Source organism: Paramacrobiotus metropolitanus, unplaced genomic scaffold (assembly GCF_019649055.1).
Source record: "Paramacrobiotus metropolitanus isolate TYO unplaced genomic scaffold, Prichtersi_v1.0 Parri_scaffold0000087, whole genome shotgun sequence".
Classification (NCBI taxonomy): domain Eukaryota; kingdom Metazoa; phylum Tardigrada; class Eutardigrada; order Parachela; family Macrobiotidae; genus Paramacrobiotus; species Paramacrobiotus metropolitanus.
The window spans coordinates 156,771-174,931 of NW_026570307.1; the positions used below are offsets into that span (position 1 = coordinate 156,771).

The following is an 18,161-nucleotide window of genomic DNA, read 5'->3' on the forward strand; positions in this document are numbered from 1 at the left end:
ATATGATGCATAAAATTAAACGTCTATGTACATTTGTAATTCAATAGCCGTTCTTTAAATGCGGCAACGTCTGCCAGACTAAACCGCGAAATATGGCATATTATTATCCAAGTGTTACATCTGTTGTTTGGATGGGTACTTGATTTTCCCGTGTTAACTTTACACAATTCCCTTGCAAATATCGGAAAGTTCTCTTTCAGTCGTTTTGGCTTCCTAATAAAAGCCTACTGATTTTGTAAATTTATCCAAACCGTACAGCAATTCAATTATACCCATCCACTACGGTGTGCTGGAGCGTATCGGCAGACGCCACTCTTCTACCATCTGTCAGGGTAATGCCGTGAGGCGGGGCCAGCCAATGGTGCGGCGCTGAAGGTGGAGTGCGCCAATCCGCAGCCGGATCCAGGCGTACGGAGGGATGCCGGCGGCGTGTATCGATTGGCAGTGGTTTTCTTTTGGGGAGATTGTAATGATGGGAAAAGTTGAGATGCCAGTAGCGTCAATCAGTCTGGTGTAGTCGACGCGCATTTGCCGCATATGCACACCGGTATCTATGCGCTAAGTGAACGGATTCAATACCACAACAGCCGGCAAAAAAGCGCTCCGGCTTTTCACCGGCGAGACTTTTTTGCTGTACGATTTTAGTTTTTGCGCATTCTAATATCATCTAAATTGAAGTGTTTACCTGTGTTGATGGTTTTTGCAAAATGTTAAAATCTAAAATATTGCCGGTATAAGGGGAGCATCGTGAATGCGCGCAAAGGACGATGGCTATTTATGGAATATTCTTGTTATTCTTTGTGGGAATTATTCATTTCCCTCATGCATGGACTTCTAGTCAAGGTAAGCGTAAATTATGGCAATATCCGGATTTTCCAAATTTGGCCAGCATTATTGTTTTGCCGAAGTAAACTGCAGATTCGCATTTATTGTGTTTACCGGCTTTTATCTGCCGCAGTTGTACTACACTCTGGCGTTATTTGTATTTGATTTTAAGTAACCACATAAATTTTCCGGGCTTTTAGTGGAATTCATTTGGTGAACGCAGATAGGCTGATTTATCGGGTATACTGAGATTTAATTTCACGATTTAAAGATTTTTAAAATTGATTTTTGCCTGCAATAGTACACTACACAAGAATGTACTTCAAGTATTCTCCTGTGGAAAAGTGCGAACCGGAAGTCAATTTACAAGTTGTAGTGAAGAGCTAGATAAGAACCCCCGAACATGGGTGTTATACGAGTAGAATGTAGTAGAATAACATTGGTAATAAAACGCTGTACAAACACAGCGAATAGCGGGACTACCACCATAAAAAACAATCAAAGCCCCACTAATCCGACACTGGCCGCGCTCAGCATCTTCACATTTCGCAATAAACGTGAATTAGGGCGAAAAGATCAAATGGCTAAAAGTTTCCCCTAAAACGTCCGTTTTCCAATTGCTTTCCGCATAGTTAAGCCAAACATATGACGGATACGTTATTGTCTTCGCCTCCACTCGCTGATTGTGGCCTGCGTTGGCTCCTTTTTAATCGGATGAATGATATTTTAAGCCGATAGGGTAGGGCTGGATATTTCTGCCGCCTTTTTCTGCCCTAGTGATCCGAAGAAAAATGTGCTGATGTGAATTATCTGACCATTCGTCTAATATGATATTATTGTGTAACACTGCTCCCGTTTATTAAAAGTGAAAATGTCACCGGGTTGGAAAAATCCTCACAATCCTTCCTCTTCACCAGCGTAATCCGCGCGTCTCCACTCATGTTGATGCCGGGTCCAACTTGACCACGGTTTAACCGCGTTGTTTACTATGTGATGGCATCATGCATATATGCGCGGACTGTCCAGTTTGTGTACTTGATAACTGTCAATCAAAATGGATACTTTATCGGTAAACTTGACGTGTACGCACTGCGCATCTCACTTTTCCGCCGGGCCAAATATTTCTAGATGATCGTGCTAATGCGGTTACAGTGCTAATCCCCGCGATAGGACAATCCGCTTATTAAATCACGTTCTGCCGTTTGCTTTATTAAATTTGATGGCATCATATCATACACGAAATATGCGCATTTTTCCGAGGTTCTGCTGTATTAGTTTTTTTATTATTAATTTTGACAAGGCGTCCGGCGTGGTTTGTAAGAGATTGACTGTGGCAAGATTAGGAAATATGACAATCGGTCGGTATTGTATCGATTTGAACATAAAAGAATTTGTATCGGTCATCTCGTAAAATAACCCAGCCGACGGAAAAGTTGTCAATCAGTGCAAGGCGAACATTTATTGCAATACGTCTGTAATACGATTTATGACAGCGACTTTTGTTCTTGGTTTATTATCAGCTATATGTTGCAAAAATCCTCCAACACACTTTTTTCAATGAATAAACATTGTCTGAAACCGGAAAAAATATAATTGCAGTATTCCGTTCGTGACCGTTACTGTTATTAAGATGCCGAGAACTAACAAAAAGGGGCATTAAAAACTACGTATGTATAACAAATTATGTATGTCTTCTTAAAATTTAAAAATTTTGCAAATAGATTTTACACAGTAAACGCTTGAAAGCGTATTTTGAAAATATGTTTATTCTGAAAATATACGGTAGTCACTAGTCTGCTCCCATTTTTGCTGTCTTCAGCACATCATTCCACACCGAAACATTAGTCTTTTCTTTATAGTTTGTTATTTTATCCAAATATGTCTGTAATTGCCGCGACGAACATTACTGTTGACAGACGGAGCCGGATAAATGAAAAACTGTTAAACGATGACGATTACAACGTTTGCGCGCGCCGGTTAAGCAGTTTTCCTTTCTTCAAACATTTGGTCTCTTGTATTAAGAGGGGCAGTAGCCTAATATGGTTTCAGCACGGAAGAGAGAGTAAAAAATATAATTTACGCTTGATTGTCGCTGCAGGAGGCAACTTGACCATTACTGCACAGGCCAAGAGTTGGGGGCAAATTGTAATGTGATTATTTAGGGATTTATTGGACTGACCCGGTTTTTGGTGCCGGTTCTTGTTGCGGAAAAGAATTACCCAGCAAATACCGAAATTGAGTGGCCAGTCTCTTTTTTGACTTGCGCTGCACCATTTGAACCCGTTTACACAGTTTAAAGATTAATAGTTTTATGATCTTGTAATGAGCGATTAACTGCGAAATATGGGTGCTCGTATATTCGCAGCAGTAAAACGGAATATAGACTGCTGGTCAGTTAGGGCGGGATTGTCAATGGAATCAGTGTAGAAAAATGTACTGGTTGCACAAGTGCGCCAGATGGCTCGAGAGATAAAAAGCAAATCCTTTTGAAGAAACTGGTTCAACAGCTTAGTATGTAATTTCTCAAAAAGCTGTTTACATTTTGCTATTGGAAACTTTTTCTTGTTGTATGTAATAATGCGGCAGATGTATAACTGGTAAGGACAACGCCTACAGAATATTATATGTGCTAAAAAATTATCGTTCATGTTAAATATTCAGCAGTGGAGAGATTGAGTGACGCCGGAGTCAAGCGGTACTTAAAAAATTTTTGCACTAGAAAAAACAGCTGCCAACCGCAAATATGCAAACATACTTTTTGCACTTTGAGTGTATGTTGTGACGACTTCCGCACTTTAGCCCGGGTGGCAAAGGCCGGTTGGTGGGCGATGTGTGAAAACCTGTCAAAAATATCGCTACTCAAGTGAGTGTTTATTTGATCTTTTTAGAGCGCGTGTTAAGAGTTTTTTCAACGTTCGCTACCGTAATTATCTCCTTGGCGCTCAAGGATCAGAAAAAGTGCTTTAAAAATTGACAAAAACGCGTCTAGCCCATGCCTTTTAACGTGTACTGGACCGAAAGTTGTTATTAAAAATTACTAAAAATTTCTGGAGCACGAATTTCGTTATAGATTATTTATATATAGACTGTACTATATTTTAGTTTTTATGTTTATTTGCCACCCGCATTCCCGAAGAATATTGTGTATTACTTCTGGTCGAAATCGTTTTTTATTAAATAAATTTTAAGCTTAATAAAACAAACATTGGATTCGTTCCAGTTTTTCTATGGAGGCCTCATTGAAAAATAATTCACTCTAAATAGGTTACACAACTAAATATTTGCAGTTGTTTTTAATCGATGTTGTCCGAGTCAGTTAGCGAGATAATTTAAATATCCCACTTAGGCGCTGCCTGTGCATCTAGAAAATTAATGGGACACGCAGCATCTTGAGGCTATTTGATAAAAAGACGTAGACTAATGGCACCGCTCTGTTATACACACACAATTCGTGTGCGCTCATTTAGCCGCGACAAATGATTCGGTGGGAATTTAAAATTCTCGGATAACTGTTGGCCACTGTTTGTCCTACATGGTGGCTTATATATGAGATTTGACAGGTTGGCTGGCTTTGATGGAACGTCTTGGCCAAATGAATGAATCCATTTACGCAATTTATCTATAGAAACATCAATAGCAATATATAGACAACAACCTGCACGACGTCGCCGGCTTTCGGCTTTGTGAACTTTTTCTCTCTTTTTCCACTCAAAAAGCCGTTCATTTTTCCCATGGTGATTGATGGCCAGCCTAAAATAATGCCCCGGACGGAACTTTGCGGCAGTTTTCTTTAAGTTTTCCATTTACCGGAAAGTTTTCTCAAAGACTTGGTGAATAATTCAAACAAAATATCCTACAATATGGTTATGAAAGCGCCGGTCCATGAACTTGTGAACTGTTATTACAAGGCTCGATGGGCCGGTGAAAAGCGGTTTGTGGAGAGTGCATGTATAAGTGAAGCGTTTTGGAGCGCGCCGGTTTTTGTTCCGCTAACATTTCCACTAGGCAATGGCCGGTGCGGCGGAATATTTATGCGGGTCGGCGAAGAATCCGCCGGCATTTTCCTGTGTAATTTATACAAAACCTTCAATGGATACATTCTCCAGATGAGAGAGGGGGTGCGCTTTTAAATTTTGTCACAAGGAACATTTTCTCCCGCTTGGTCGCATTGAAATAAAATGACCGTTGACTACTGGTCAAAGCGAAAAGACATGGGGGTTCCCCTCTATGTTCAAGTGGCCAGTTGTGATGGGCTTTAGAGTATGTCCCAGAACCGGCGTAGACAATTTTATTTAAAAGAGCCGGGTTGAGCATACAATTTTATTTATCACTATGTACGCGCTGGGTCCTTTTTAATTGCTCTTCGATACGGCGCAGCACACATACACAGTGGATATCGACACGTGCTGTAACTGCGGGCACTCAGAAGAGTGGCGAAATATGGATTTAATGGATTATTATCATCAATACGCTACATATGCGTGTGTGCTGCGGCTGCATTGAACTTGAACAGGAAAAGCAGTGCAGTCGACGCATTAATCAATGCTGTCATCAAGAGTCAAAAGAAATTTCTCACTCTCTGCAAAACACTCGCCATTTTCCGAGGAAATAGAGTGCAAAACGTGCTTTGGGATATGTCGTGAAGAGATCTTTGTACCCTTTTCACTACCGCAATATTTATTTGCTATTTTGTTAGGCAGTGGTGATAATGACCTTTTCGTTGCCCTTATTGATTGAATTTTTGTGCAAAAGTTGTTTAAATTTTTCAAATATGTGTAGGACTACATTTTTTGTGCGAAGTGGCATCGCAGTTTTGATTTTTGGAAGATTTTGAAATATTTTCCGCATGAACATTAATAGCTTTTTTTATTTCCCTAGGTTAAGTTTTTTTCTGAAAACTGCAGTGCTAAAAAATGTGTGGGATACGTTGCACTTGCATAAATGTCTTACGAAGCGGAAGAACAGTACAAGCACTTATCGTATCGATAGAAGTTTTGGAAGTTGTTATCGGTTTATAATTTCATGCTTACGTACATAATTAAATTTTCATGAGCTTATGCATTGTTATTGACGAGGATGGTTATTATTCTTGCCACTTAGAAAGAGCCTCAAACTTGTCACTTGACGGTATAAGTGGACACAATAGCCGACCACATAATTGCTGTAACACAGCCGCAGCTGATAAACATCGTTAATAAATGATACCATTAGTGAATATATGCGAATTCGTGCTTATGCCGACAACACTGGGCATTCTTCGGGTGGGCAGAATATGCCGCGGCGCGTAAAGTATAAATGGAACTCCTCATTCAAAGTAAGTGACATTCTTGGGCTATTTTCCCTTGTAGCCGTGTAAAAGCAGATCGCTGCGCAAACTCCGGACCGGCAATAATTTGATTATTATCTTAACTAGTAAACACACAAACAGGCCTTTTTGCCCGCGCCCGATCTCAATCAATATACGCGTATGCCCCTCGAGGCATGTGTCAGATAGATTGGGCTGAAAATTACACGTTTTCCTTTTTGCCTCCATAAAGAGGAAATTGTTCTGAACTAATATACTTTATACTGGGCAATCTCCAGTTGTCCTACTTAAAAACTCCATGATCCTGTTTCCTTCCGTTATGTTGAACAGTGGGGGTGCCATTAGCTGACCAAACGTCAGTGATGCACGGACACCTCTCTTACCATTTTCCTTTTTTTACTTTTTTCGTTGGCATCGTCCTGTTTTTAGATTTTTACCAAAAACTCTAATTGAAATAGAAGTAGTAAAATAGATGATTGTGAAATAAATAATTATCAGCCGGAAAAAGTAACAGATACGCTGAAAGGAAGGATCACCGTCCATTGTCCGCGCATCGTTGTAGCCATATCCGGTGAATTGACCAGTGGATATTATGAGCATATCGATAACTCTTGCATTCTATATCGAGTTAACGCAGTGCTTAACCAAACATCAAGCGAGCGCTTGCGGAAATTCCTTGATAATGGCCAGAATGAAACAAAAGCCTGTGTAAATTGAGCAATATGGAAATTTTGTGTATGCGGCCTGGTGCAACGATATGGCAAGCATGGCGCGGAGGAGAAATGACCATCTGCTGGGATCGGACCTCTCTCGTTAAACTCCGTATAACTGGTTAACTGATGGCGTGTCAAAAGTCAAGTCTATTGATAAACTGTATGTTTGCCAACACGTACACTGCCGGCCACTGTTTCCGTACACTTTTACAAAATCCCATTCAGTTCGTGCGCCATATCCCGGGTAATACAACTCGTTTGTTTAATTAAAATTTTCCACAATGGCGACACAGTAGCGAAAGAAGGGAGTACGTTGTATCGGTCAACAGTAGCCATTTCCTGTCAACTGTGGATATAATACGTCTGGTACACATCGGATATGGTTGCAATACGCAGACAATGTCGAATGTTCTAATTTATTTAAATTTCTTATTAGCGTATATAATGAATGCGCTGCACCTAGTTTACGTTAAACGCAATTAAAACGGATACGTGCTTCATGTTATAATTATGTGCTTTATTAAACATACAATGAACATAAGTATATAAAATCGTATCCATTACGTTAATTATACGTTTCACATGAATGTTGCGCTACAAATATTTGCGTTGCCTACGCCGGAAGTAATTCCCCAGAGTGCTTAATTTATTGTCCATTTTTAAAAATTTGATATTGTCCGAGCGATTTTAAATCCTGAAAGAAAACAGTGCAGGCATGCATTATTGCCCAGCGATGCGCTATATACACCACCTGCTGAATAATCTCAAATCCCAGCAACTGCACACACTCTATAATTAGCACTCCGCCCCGGCTGACTTCCGAAACACACCGCGGGATCTCCAAATGAATTAATGATGAATCTAACGCACATTTTTTGATTGACTTCAGCACTTTCTCTTTGTGTTGTACCGTATGAAATGTGTTGGTCCGCTGGATGTGTGGCCTGATTACTATCATAGCGCAACTGGACACCCTCCACCATAGTCCCATAAATCGTACCGTATACACTGTCAAAAGTGGGATATATTTATCACCATTCTTGATCAACATGTGACCGGCAATATATAGATGCTGGCCGGGGACACCATCAGTAATTAATCGTTCATTCATTTAGCAGAAAAGGCCATCGAGAGAGCATTAACCTCCTAACTAATTACTTACTGTCACAAAGGCCATAATTGCTGACCACTGGGAAATAACAGTGGGTAAAGTCGCTTAGAGTCTGGCGTAAATGTAGCACGACTATCGATAGAATCCGAATGCAATGTGCTTTCATGAATAAAAATTAAATAGTAAAATTACTGGTAATTTTTCTGAACCTTTCCACTGGTTTTTTTTAAAACGTACAATACGGATTAATTTATTTTCTATTGCCAAAAAAATACATCATTTGTAAAATTTTTTCTCGTCTCTGTTGTTGCTGTAAAGAAACTGTATATTTAATTTTGCTTCAACTTTAATTTGTTCGGATTCTTTCAAACAAATTTCTGTGTGAAATTACACCGTGTATCTGTAGATTATATTTTTATAGTTATTTGCTTAATGGATTTCTTAAATTTAGTCACACATCATGATTTATGCATGGTACTGGAAAGTGCCGGTATGCGTTTGCTTGATTACCATCTGCAAGTTTGAGAGGAAATTCTCCGCATCCTCAAACCCAGAGGGGAACGCTTTTCAAGAACAATGAAGTGGAAATATTCTAATCTGCATTAATGTTTGGCATTCCTCTTTGGAGTCCACTTAAAACAATGGCGAGCGTTGTGAGCATTGATTTGTGTCGAGCGGGGCCAGCCGCATCAGCATGCCGGTCATTGTTCGACTGTCAGTTTCATGCGGTGCCCGTATAAAGCCGGCCAGAATCACCGCGATGACGCAGGTGATGATCCGTATAACCCGAAAAATGGCCAATGCTATGCGGCGTATGTCGCAATCAAAATATGGAAATTTATTTATTCTGCGCGTTCTGCTTAGTTTGACATGCAAGAAAAACTCGTCAGAACTTGTCACAACAAACAACATTCAAGTGTTGATGCAATGCTGCAGCGACAGCTCGACCGATTATACGGCAAATTATGCGTAAATAAACAGTTATTATTCCACTAAACGGTAAAATTGATAAATCAACAATCTGTAAACTATTCAGTGTATATTATTAAAAACCGCATCTTTTGCAGCTGCATTAATTGAATGTCGGAAACTTGTAATATTTAAAAATTATTTTTCCTTAAACTTGGATGATTAAATTATGATTGACGTAGTTATGCGTAAACGTTTTTTTGGAAAATAATATACGATTATTTTAGAAACTGTTTTGTGCAGTTCTTATTTTGGTCTGAACCCGGTTCTACGGCAAGCAATTTTTTGACGTGCTTTAGACATCGTCGGAGCACAACACGCCGTCTTAAGAACGGCATGTTTCAGTATACTTATGGAGCCCCTTTTTATGTACATTTTCACGTCTAAAATACTTGGTTTACGGAACTATATTATGGCTTTTTGAAACTCAAAAAACACCCATCCAAAGGACATCTTTTGGATGAAGAAGACATGGGCGCTTTTTTCATGAATAGAACCGGGGAAATAACGGCTAAAGCAAAAACCTTTAATCACCGTTGTGAAACGTATCTGATGTTCATATTATTGCAGACCAAATCGCAGGAGTATAAACTATGAATTACAAATAGAGTGCTTAATACTGCATCTGCCCGCCAAAGTTATGCCGCCGCTAAATTAAGCGCGACTTTCTTTGTCGGTTACATATTTACACTGCTTAAAGAGTGTGTAATTTTCGGCGGAAAATGTCAATTTTTTATGTCTGTGTTCGGTTGCAGATCTGAGAACATACTCCACACCACTTCAGACCAGATGGCCATCGCGGAGCGTATCGACGAGGAAGAACAGTGCTGGAATGGTGGATGATGCGCATGCACTCGCCTACACACAACAGCTGCTCAATGTAACCACCGTGGCCGAGCAGACCGTCTTGCTGCACTGTGCATCGATGCCGAATTCCAAGGAAACGGAGAAATTAGAGTGGCGACGAGGTATTGTATTACGCTGTGTGGAATACATAATTTATACAATTATTTCCATTTAAATTTTCATCTTCGGCTTGCCGGCAAAATGAATTTAGGGTAAATACTGAGTGACATATAAGCACATACGCAGGACGAAAAAAAGACATTTTAAAACGCAACAAATTTATTTTGAATTACAATCTAGCTGCATTAAACGTTCTAACTGGCTGTTGTTTATATTCAAATTATGCAGATAAAAGGGAAACTTGTCAAGTGTTTATTCCATTATTAAACGGCACAGCTGATTTTTAATAAGCTAATAATTAAGAAAAACTGTTTGAAAATTCTTAGAAAATATTTGGGCATTCGCTGCTTTAAACATGTGCGCTAGTTTAATGGGTTAGAGTAGGACTGTTTGATATTCAAACGAATTATCCCAAAGAAAACACTTATCGCATACTAAAACGTTCCCCCTTTCTGCACTGGTAGATAATCATCTCCTTCCGGTCAACCATCGCCAGCTGGTGTATCCCAACGGCACACTGGCCATCGAGAAAGTGGACGCGCGTCTGGATGCCGGTGTGTATGTGTGTCAGCGTGGTGGCCGCATCCAGCAGGAATACCATTTACGGGTGATTATTCCGCCCCGCATTGATCCGCTGCAGTTTCCGCTTGACCTTTCGCCGGGTGCCCGGCTGCGTGTCTCCTGTTTGGTCAGTCGGGGCGATCCGCCGATTAGCATCCAGTGGTACAAGGACGGTATGCTGTTGAGTGCATCCAAGGAGATTGTTGTGCAGGATATCGATGAATATGCCAGTTTCCTCCTTATACCCAGTCTCAGTGTGCAGCATGCCGGAAATTATACTTGTCTGGCTAGCAATGACGTTGCGCAAGACACCAGAACCGCTGTGCTGACAGTTAATGGTAGGTTGTTGTTTTCCTGTAAAAGTATTTATGTGAATAAAGCGTAATTTGACATATTCAAGTATTGCGCAATATACCCGTATAATAAAGTAGGAGCTTATAATTATTCGGAATTGCTTATCATTTTCATTTGGAACATATTGTCTCCATAAGCGTGTAGTGCAGTCTGTACAATACATACAGTAACTCCAGTAATTTGCCAATTGAACAGATTGAAAATCAGTAATACTAACGCGGACTAATGTCGCCGTGATGTGGGATTACATACGGTAGTAACAAATGTACACATTGCAGTTCCGGTTTATTGGGTTAACGAACCAACGGACACAGTGGCACTCCACAGGACCGATTTGCGTCTAACCTGTCAAGCCAACGGGAATCCCCAGCCGGTTATTGAGTGGAAAAAATCAGTTGGTAATACACCGGGGAACTATACACCTGTTGCCAGTGTACGGCAGCATGTCTTCGACAACGGCACGCTATGGATACAGGATCTGGAGCGGACCGATGAGGGATCATACTTGTGTCAGGCCACCAACGGCATCGGTCCCGCCATCAGCAAAGTTATCCATCTTGCTGTCAAAGGTCGGTTAAACGATACATCATGTTCTCTGTTTGTACTTTCTTAATATTTACAACAAAATCTTAAATATAAAAATGGTATATTTATATAAAATTATAAATATAAATGTATGTAAGATATTTTGTTATCGCTTATTTATAAGTGCAAATGCAATAATCTAGATTGCAAAACATTATGATTTTCTTCATTTAACTGATTTTACTATTGACAGAGCACTGATTTGTAATGCTTTGGTATAAATTATGCGTATTACATTTGTTGAATTGTATATGTATTTTATTGTTAGCTCCGGCATATTTTTTACTGGATCGGGAGACCACCAACGTGCCGCTACGATCAACGGCCTCTCTCACATGCAGCGCTCTGGGTGACCTCCCGATGACCATAACCTGGCATTACAAGAACGTCGAACTGAAAGACAACCACTTTGCGCGTCTGTCCTTTCACTCACAAGCCACACCGGACGGTCAGGAATCCACCATCCTTATCAAACATGCCGAACGCAGCGATTCCGGGGAATACGTGTGCAAAGTGACCAATGAGTATGGCTCGGCGAAGAAGGTGATAAATCTATTAGTCCAGGAAGTACCGGAGGCGCCGACATCCATCAGCGTATTAGGCACCAATAGTCGCATGGTCAAGATCGGCTGGACGGGCGGATATGATGGGAACAGTCCGGTCATCAACTTTATTGTCGAATGGAAACGTCCGCATGAGGGATGGAATGATGATGGAGTGAAACGCGAGTATACTCCTGGGAACAGCTCCGAGTATACGGTCAAAAGCCTCAAACCCGCACAACGGTATGACATGGTGTTTCGATTATTGGTAGCGGAAGTTTCGATTTTAACCTGATTTTGGCATATGCCCAATTAAAAAAGTTTCTAAATTATTAATGCAAATACTCATACTCGAATTGAAAATTTGAATTGTCTGCGACTGAATTCATATCCGCACGAATTGCGACTTAATAAAATTTTATGCAGGTTTTTTTTGCTGTATGTATCAGTTAAAAAACTGTATTTTCATATGTGCATTACAGAAAATAAATATAAATATAGCCCTGTGTTTTACAGATACCCTTTTTTGCATTCGGTATTTTATAGGCAACTTCATATTGACTTAAATATTTAGGTATATAATATGTGTAATTCAATTCTATTTTACATAATGAATAATTTGTTACGGTGTTTATATGGATTATTAATTTATCTGCTTTTCTTTACAGATACGACATGCGAATCCGAGCGTCAAACATTTTGGGTCAGAGTGAACCGAGTCAACTGGTGCAGATTCTGTGTGATGAAGAGGCGCCGTCGGATATCCCCATGGACGTCCAGGCCGTTGCGGCCTCCTCCACGGCGGTCAACTTGACCTGGATCCCACCGGTCAGTGACGGGTGGAATGGGCAGTTGATCGGCTACAATGTGGGCTATAAAGTGGAGAATACGAGTGGTGATTTTGCTAATATTACCATTAAATCCGATGGGAAGCGCAAGGAGAGTGTCGTGCTCAAGGGTCTGCGCAAGTACACGACGTACGTCATTATTGTCCAGGCCAGAAATGCCATGGGCCTCGGACCACCGGCCATTGTCACCGGCATAAGGACTTTTGAGGATGGTAAGAGATTCATCAAGAAAATCAATCGAAATTATCGATTTCTGTTTAACAACTCAATCCAACACTAATCCGTAAAAATGTGATACATGTTTAGAACTTTACATAATAATGACACAATACGGCATATACGCTGTATATAATTATTTTATGCTCTCCATACCTTTACACATCGTGCTACATAATTTTCGATACAAACTGTGCAAAAGTTAAATGCTAAAGTGTTTAAAATACGTTTCTTTAGCGCATTAAACATTTTCAGTTTAATATATATATCATCGTTGTTCTGCATTTTTTTGTACTAGTACTGTATATAATATTGTGGCTGGACACATATAAAAATATATATTTTATATACGTAATTCAGTTTCTGAAAGTTTGCAGTCTTATAGGTGTGTATGTTATAATTATATAGATAGACTTTGAAAATCAACACTTTTCACGTTGTGGTAAATTTCAAATTAAATGTTTGTGGTTTGACTTTTACAGTGCCCAGTGAAGCGCCATATGAAATCACCGCATCCGCCACATCATCAACACGAATATCGATCACATGGGAACCGTTACCGTCCGAGTACATCAACGGTGTTCTCCTGGGATACAAAGTCCTTTTCAAGCCGTCTACAGGTCAGTGTTACACTGCTTTATATATATAGTAGTGTACATAAAGTATTGATGAAGTCAAACATGTGCCGTGAAGCGCTGAATGCTGTTGCACTGGGCCAGTTCGACACTTGGCATATAATGATGAAATGATCCTCTGCTGCAGAATGGACATCCCAACCGGATGTCAAGATGGTCACGGAGACCAGCTGCTCCGTGGATGATCTCAAGAAGTTTACCAATTATACCATTCACGTGCTGGCATTCACTAAGATGGGCGATGGCGTCTCGAGTGCGGCTGTCTATGCGGAGACATTCTCCGATGGTAAGAAAAGTCGCCAACGAAGAAAAATGCGTGCGAAAACGCCGTGTGTAAAGCGCGTATACTGTCCACACAATTTTTAACAACTGCCAAGCATATTTTTAAATATCCAAATTTTTTGATATTTACTGTATTCATTAGTACTTGAAAAGAAATTACTGTAAATTCGAAATATAAAATGTGTCGTTTGTGTTTGGCATGTATTCGCAATTCTATATTCGCATTTATTATCGTTAATGGTGATAACAGTTTTGTTATATAAGTCCAAGTTTATATTAACTTTTCTGTACATATGCCGCATAGTGCATGTTATATATGAACACTATTTACAGTGCCATCTGCGCCAGCGGAAATCAAGGCTATTCTGAAATCACCTAATTCCATCCTGGTTACGTGGATGGATCCCGTGGAGAAGAACGGTATTATCATCCGCTACAATGTCTATATGCGTCCGCTGAGCGGAAATGGCGATAACGAAGTGAAAAGGACCGTCTATCCACTGGATGCGCCCAATCAGTACGAGTTCACGGACTTAACGGGATCAAGTAAATATGAATTCTTCGTTACGGCGGAAACCGACCGAGGTGAAGGTCCGCCAACCATTAAAGTGCAAACTTCCGTGGGATCGGCTGGACCGGCGCGTATCGCGTCCTTTGGCACGGTTGTCAGTCAGCCAATGGGCACGTCAGCGATTCTGCCGTGTTATGCTGTCGGATTTCCGCAGCCAACTACCGAATGGTTCAAAGGGTAAAAACGACTGCATAATTTTAATTGTAAAAATAAGGCAAAATTATTAAAATAAAAACATGAAGTAAATTCAACACATAAACTAAAATGTATCGATTGTTATTAGAGGGATAAAACTATATTACCAAAGCAATGTTATAATTTAAAAATAATAATTTTCGTTTAATTTTTAGTAATCGGCAATTAAGTATCCACGGTACGGTTTTAAATCTTTTAAAACAAATTCAAATAAAGCTGATCCATTAAACGAAGGCGTTTAAATTTGTTCTAGAGTACTAAAGAATTGATGCTATGCTTAAGTTTTGTTTACTGGCTAAATATTTTTCTTTTTATTATTTGTGTGTTTATATAAAAAATACTTTGGCGTCATTAGCAAAAGCAAATTCATTTACCGCAACATTTTTTGCTAGGAATAAGCTTATCTCAACGGGAATTTTGTCCAATGGCTCACTAAGCATTAAAGACCTGCAGCCACAAGATGCCGGCGCTTACACATGCAAAGTCCGTAACTCTTACAACACGGAATTTTTGGATCATTCCATTATCGTGCAACGTAAGTACACTAAAGCACAGATCCAGTAAATAATTCTCCAGCACTTAGCCGTATTAGACACAGATGCTACATTTTCACAAACGTTTACGTAAGTTTTTTCCCTCTAACACATTAAGTGGGGTATTCAATACGTAATACTTGGATAAGTGTATCTTAAGGTGATTTGGTTGCGTGTGTGTTGATGTGTCTATCTTAACGATCACTTCATGGCGAACAAGCCAGGAGAAAAAAACCAATGGATTGGCTCCATTGTAGATGCACCGGAAGCCCCGCTCGTAACCATTGCCTCATCGACCAGTAACAGCTTGACAGTGGAATGGAAAGTCACTAACGACGGAGGAAGTATGATCAAGGCTTTTACATTGTATTATAGACCGGAAACCGGCAGCTGGAAGAGCGTTCGATTGCCGGCTAATTACAATAGCTATTCACTGCCGCATCTGGGCTGCGGACAAATGTACCATGTTTATATGACGGCCTTCAACGATATCGGTACCAGCGATCCATCACTGGAAACATCGGCGCATACCAGCGGACAAGGTATTAAAAAAGATTAAGTACCTACTCTGTATATTAAAATTTTTTCTAAAAAGGTCAAACCTAAGAAAGCGCGCCATGTAATTAATGCACGCGCATAATTTTGTAAGAATGCTGATAAACCTCTAAAAAGGCGTCTTATGATCAGCATACTTAGAAAAACACAGTCTAAAACTAATAATGGTTACGACATTTCATCATAGTATGACCTGTGTACTATTTGAGAATTACTTACTAACATAAGTTGCACTAGCAACTACATAGATGATAAATTCGCTAGATCTGAAACAATATATGTATATTCTTGCTGATATTTATGAATTTAATTGTGTTTTCTTGGTCCTTATAGCACCACTTTCTCCCGATCTCAAAGCGTTTCTAGTCCCAAATACCACATCCGTACTGTTGCTGCTATCCGCGTGGAAAGATGGTGGTTGTCCCATACGAACTTTTTCTATAAAATATCAGACATACTACGAGAGTCTTGAATGGAAGACGGTGGGTGGACTGATACCTGGCGGTGCAGATTCGTTTTTCATGAAAGATCTCTTACCGGAAACGGTCTATCGCATGCGCACCACCGTACACAACGATGCCGGTGCCACCGAGAAGGAGTATATTTTCTCAACATTGACGGAGAATGGAGGTAACTGAGCAGTCGACAGAATGTTATAATTACAATCATATGTACTGCTCTGCAAACGTGTTAATCTGAACATGAAGCAGCTTATTAATGAGACCCAAATACTATTACGTAGTCCATGACCTTAATCATTTTGTTAATTTCGCGAATTTGCTTTCCAGAAGCGACCTTTCCGGAAGTTGTACTGCAAAAGGATTCCGTCTTGGCATTCCACGAAAACACGACCAATGTCATTTGGTTATCAATTGTTGCCACATTACTCGGAATTTTTGTTGTGGTGGTGGGCGTTATGACTGTGTGCAGACGAAGAAGACAGCGAAAATTTCGTTCAACAGGTAAATAACAAAAATACTTTACATAATCGTTGAATGATGTAAATTTATAATGTCTTGGAAAAATTAATAAATTTCCTGTTATTTGGTGCTGATTTGTAGATCTGGACGATGCAACCAATATCCGTCGGGATCTGACGTCGGAAAACGTGCGCTTTGATCTTGAGCGGACACCACGAAAATCTACCGGCATACCGTCACCCTGGCGCAATATTGCCCATTATATGGATGCCAACAATCATTCACCGGTGTCCTTGGCCAGCACACCCAAACAATGGCAACCGCCCATATACAACAACGTCACGGTGAACGAAGCGTCGAATCTGTTTAGTTCACCGAAACGCCAGAACACCGCCGGCCGACAGCGCGAAGCCTTAATACTTTCCGAAACTGCTAGTCATTACCAGACACCCAGCAATCGCTCCCTTAAGCGCGACGAAAGCACACCGGATTCGGGATTTTCTGGCAGCAACGTCAAGCATAATACCGATTGTACGTGACACTTAACGTTGAACGAGAATGTTCCAAAATTACATTATTACGTTATCATTATAAGATTTAATGATTTATCTAAGATTATAAAGGTCTGATAAAAATCTGAATTTCTTTAAGTACATAGAATAGCAAACGACTGTTTTTTCATATTTTCTTTGTATTTTCGGCTATTTTATTTCTTTGTACATATAACTTATAAATTCGGTATATCTTTTTGAATGCATATGTATATTGTTTTGTCTTTCCAGGTGACAGCTTTCAGCGGGATTCCATCCCGCGGCTGAGCGATCGCAGCAACAACTCCGACTCGGATGCCGGCGTGACACACAAACTCAACTGCCACGCGCATAAGACCCGTCCGAAACCGGCACAACGGCGTCGTCTGCCGACGCGGCCCCGCCAGGGCGCCTCTTCCCTGCCCCGGACCAAAGCGCCGCCCACCTCCTCCAGCAGCCCGAGCAGTACGGAGGACGTGCCGGCCTATGTATATCCGTACTGCACCAACCGGGTGCAGCGCGGCCATCCACAGGCCACCAGCACGGCGCCGCCACATCTCCACTTCCCCAGTCCGCCGCATTCGGACGGAGATGAGAAGCTGGACACGAGAGCCGGTAGCCGCAGTGCACGACCAAAGACTACGCCCCTCAGGAAAGAGGCCTTTAAAATGCACTCAATTCAGCGCCGCTCAGCCAATGTGGACACATTGGGCGAGCTGATGGATGAACTGGTGGATAATATTATGCCGCTGCATCCTAATACTGCTGTGTAGAAAGACAAAATGGAAAGTTTTTGTTTTAATAAACTTTTTATGTTGTACAAAGCTTTTTTTCGTAGATTGTGTTGTTGATCGTTTGTAAATTGTAATAGCGTTCAGGTGGAGGTTAAAGGATGTTCAGTCAGAAAATTGGGTTTTAAAGTACCGTTCAGAGAATAAAACCAGT

General features: G+C 40.5%; 1 protein-coding gene across 1 annotated transcript; it reads left to right on the top strand.

Annotated features, from left to right (window-relative positions):
* The first annotated feature begins 521 nt into the window (after positions 1-521).
* Positions 522-18,113, top strand: LOC129596142 (cell adhesion molecule Dscam2-like). The gene is made up of 15 exons (XM_055493331.1): positions 522-843; positions 9,679-9,891; positions 10,354-10,788; positions 11,083-11,373; positions 11,658-12,174; positions 12,600-12,991; positions 13,478-13,615; positions 13,758-13,916; positions 14,246-14,660; positions 15,071-15,213; positions 15,469-15,753; positions 16,100-16,396; positions 16,555-16,728; positions 16,828-17,217; positions 17,469-18,113. Exons 1-15 carry the CDS (start codon positions 768-770, stop codon positions 17,987-17,989), a joined length of 4,446 nt encoding a protein of 1,481 aa, XP_055349306.1. The 5' UTR covers positions 522-767; the 3' UTR covers positions 17,990-18,113.
* Positions 18,114-18,161: the final 48 nt, after the last annotated feature.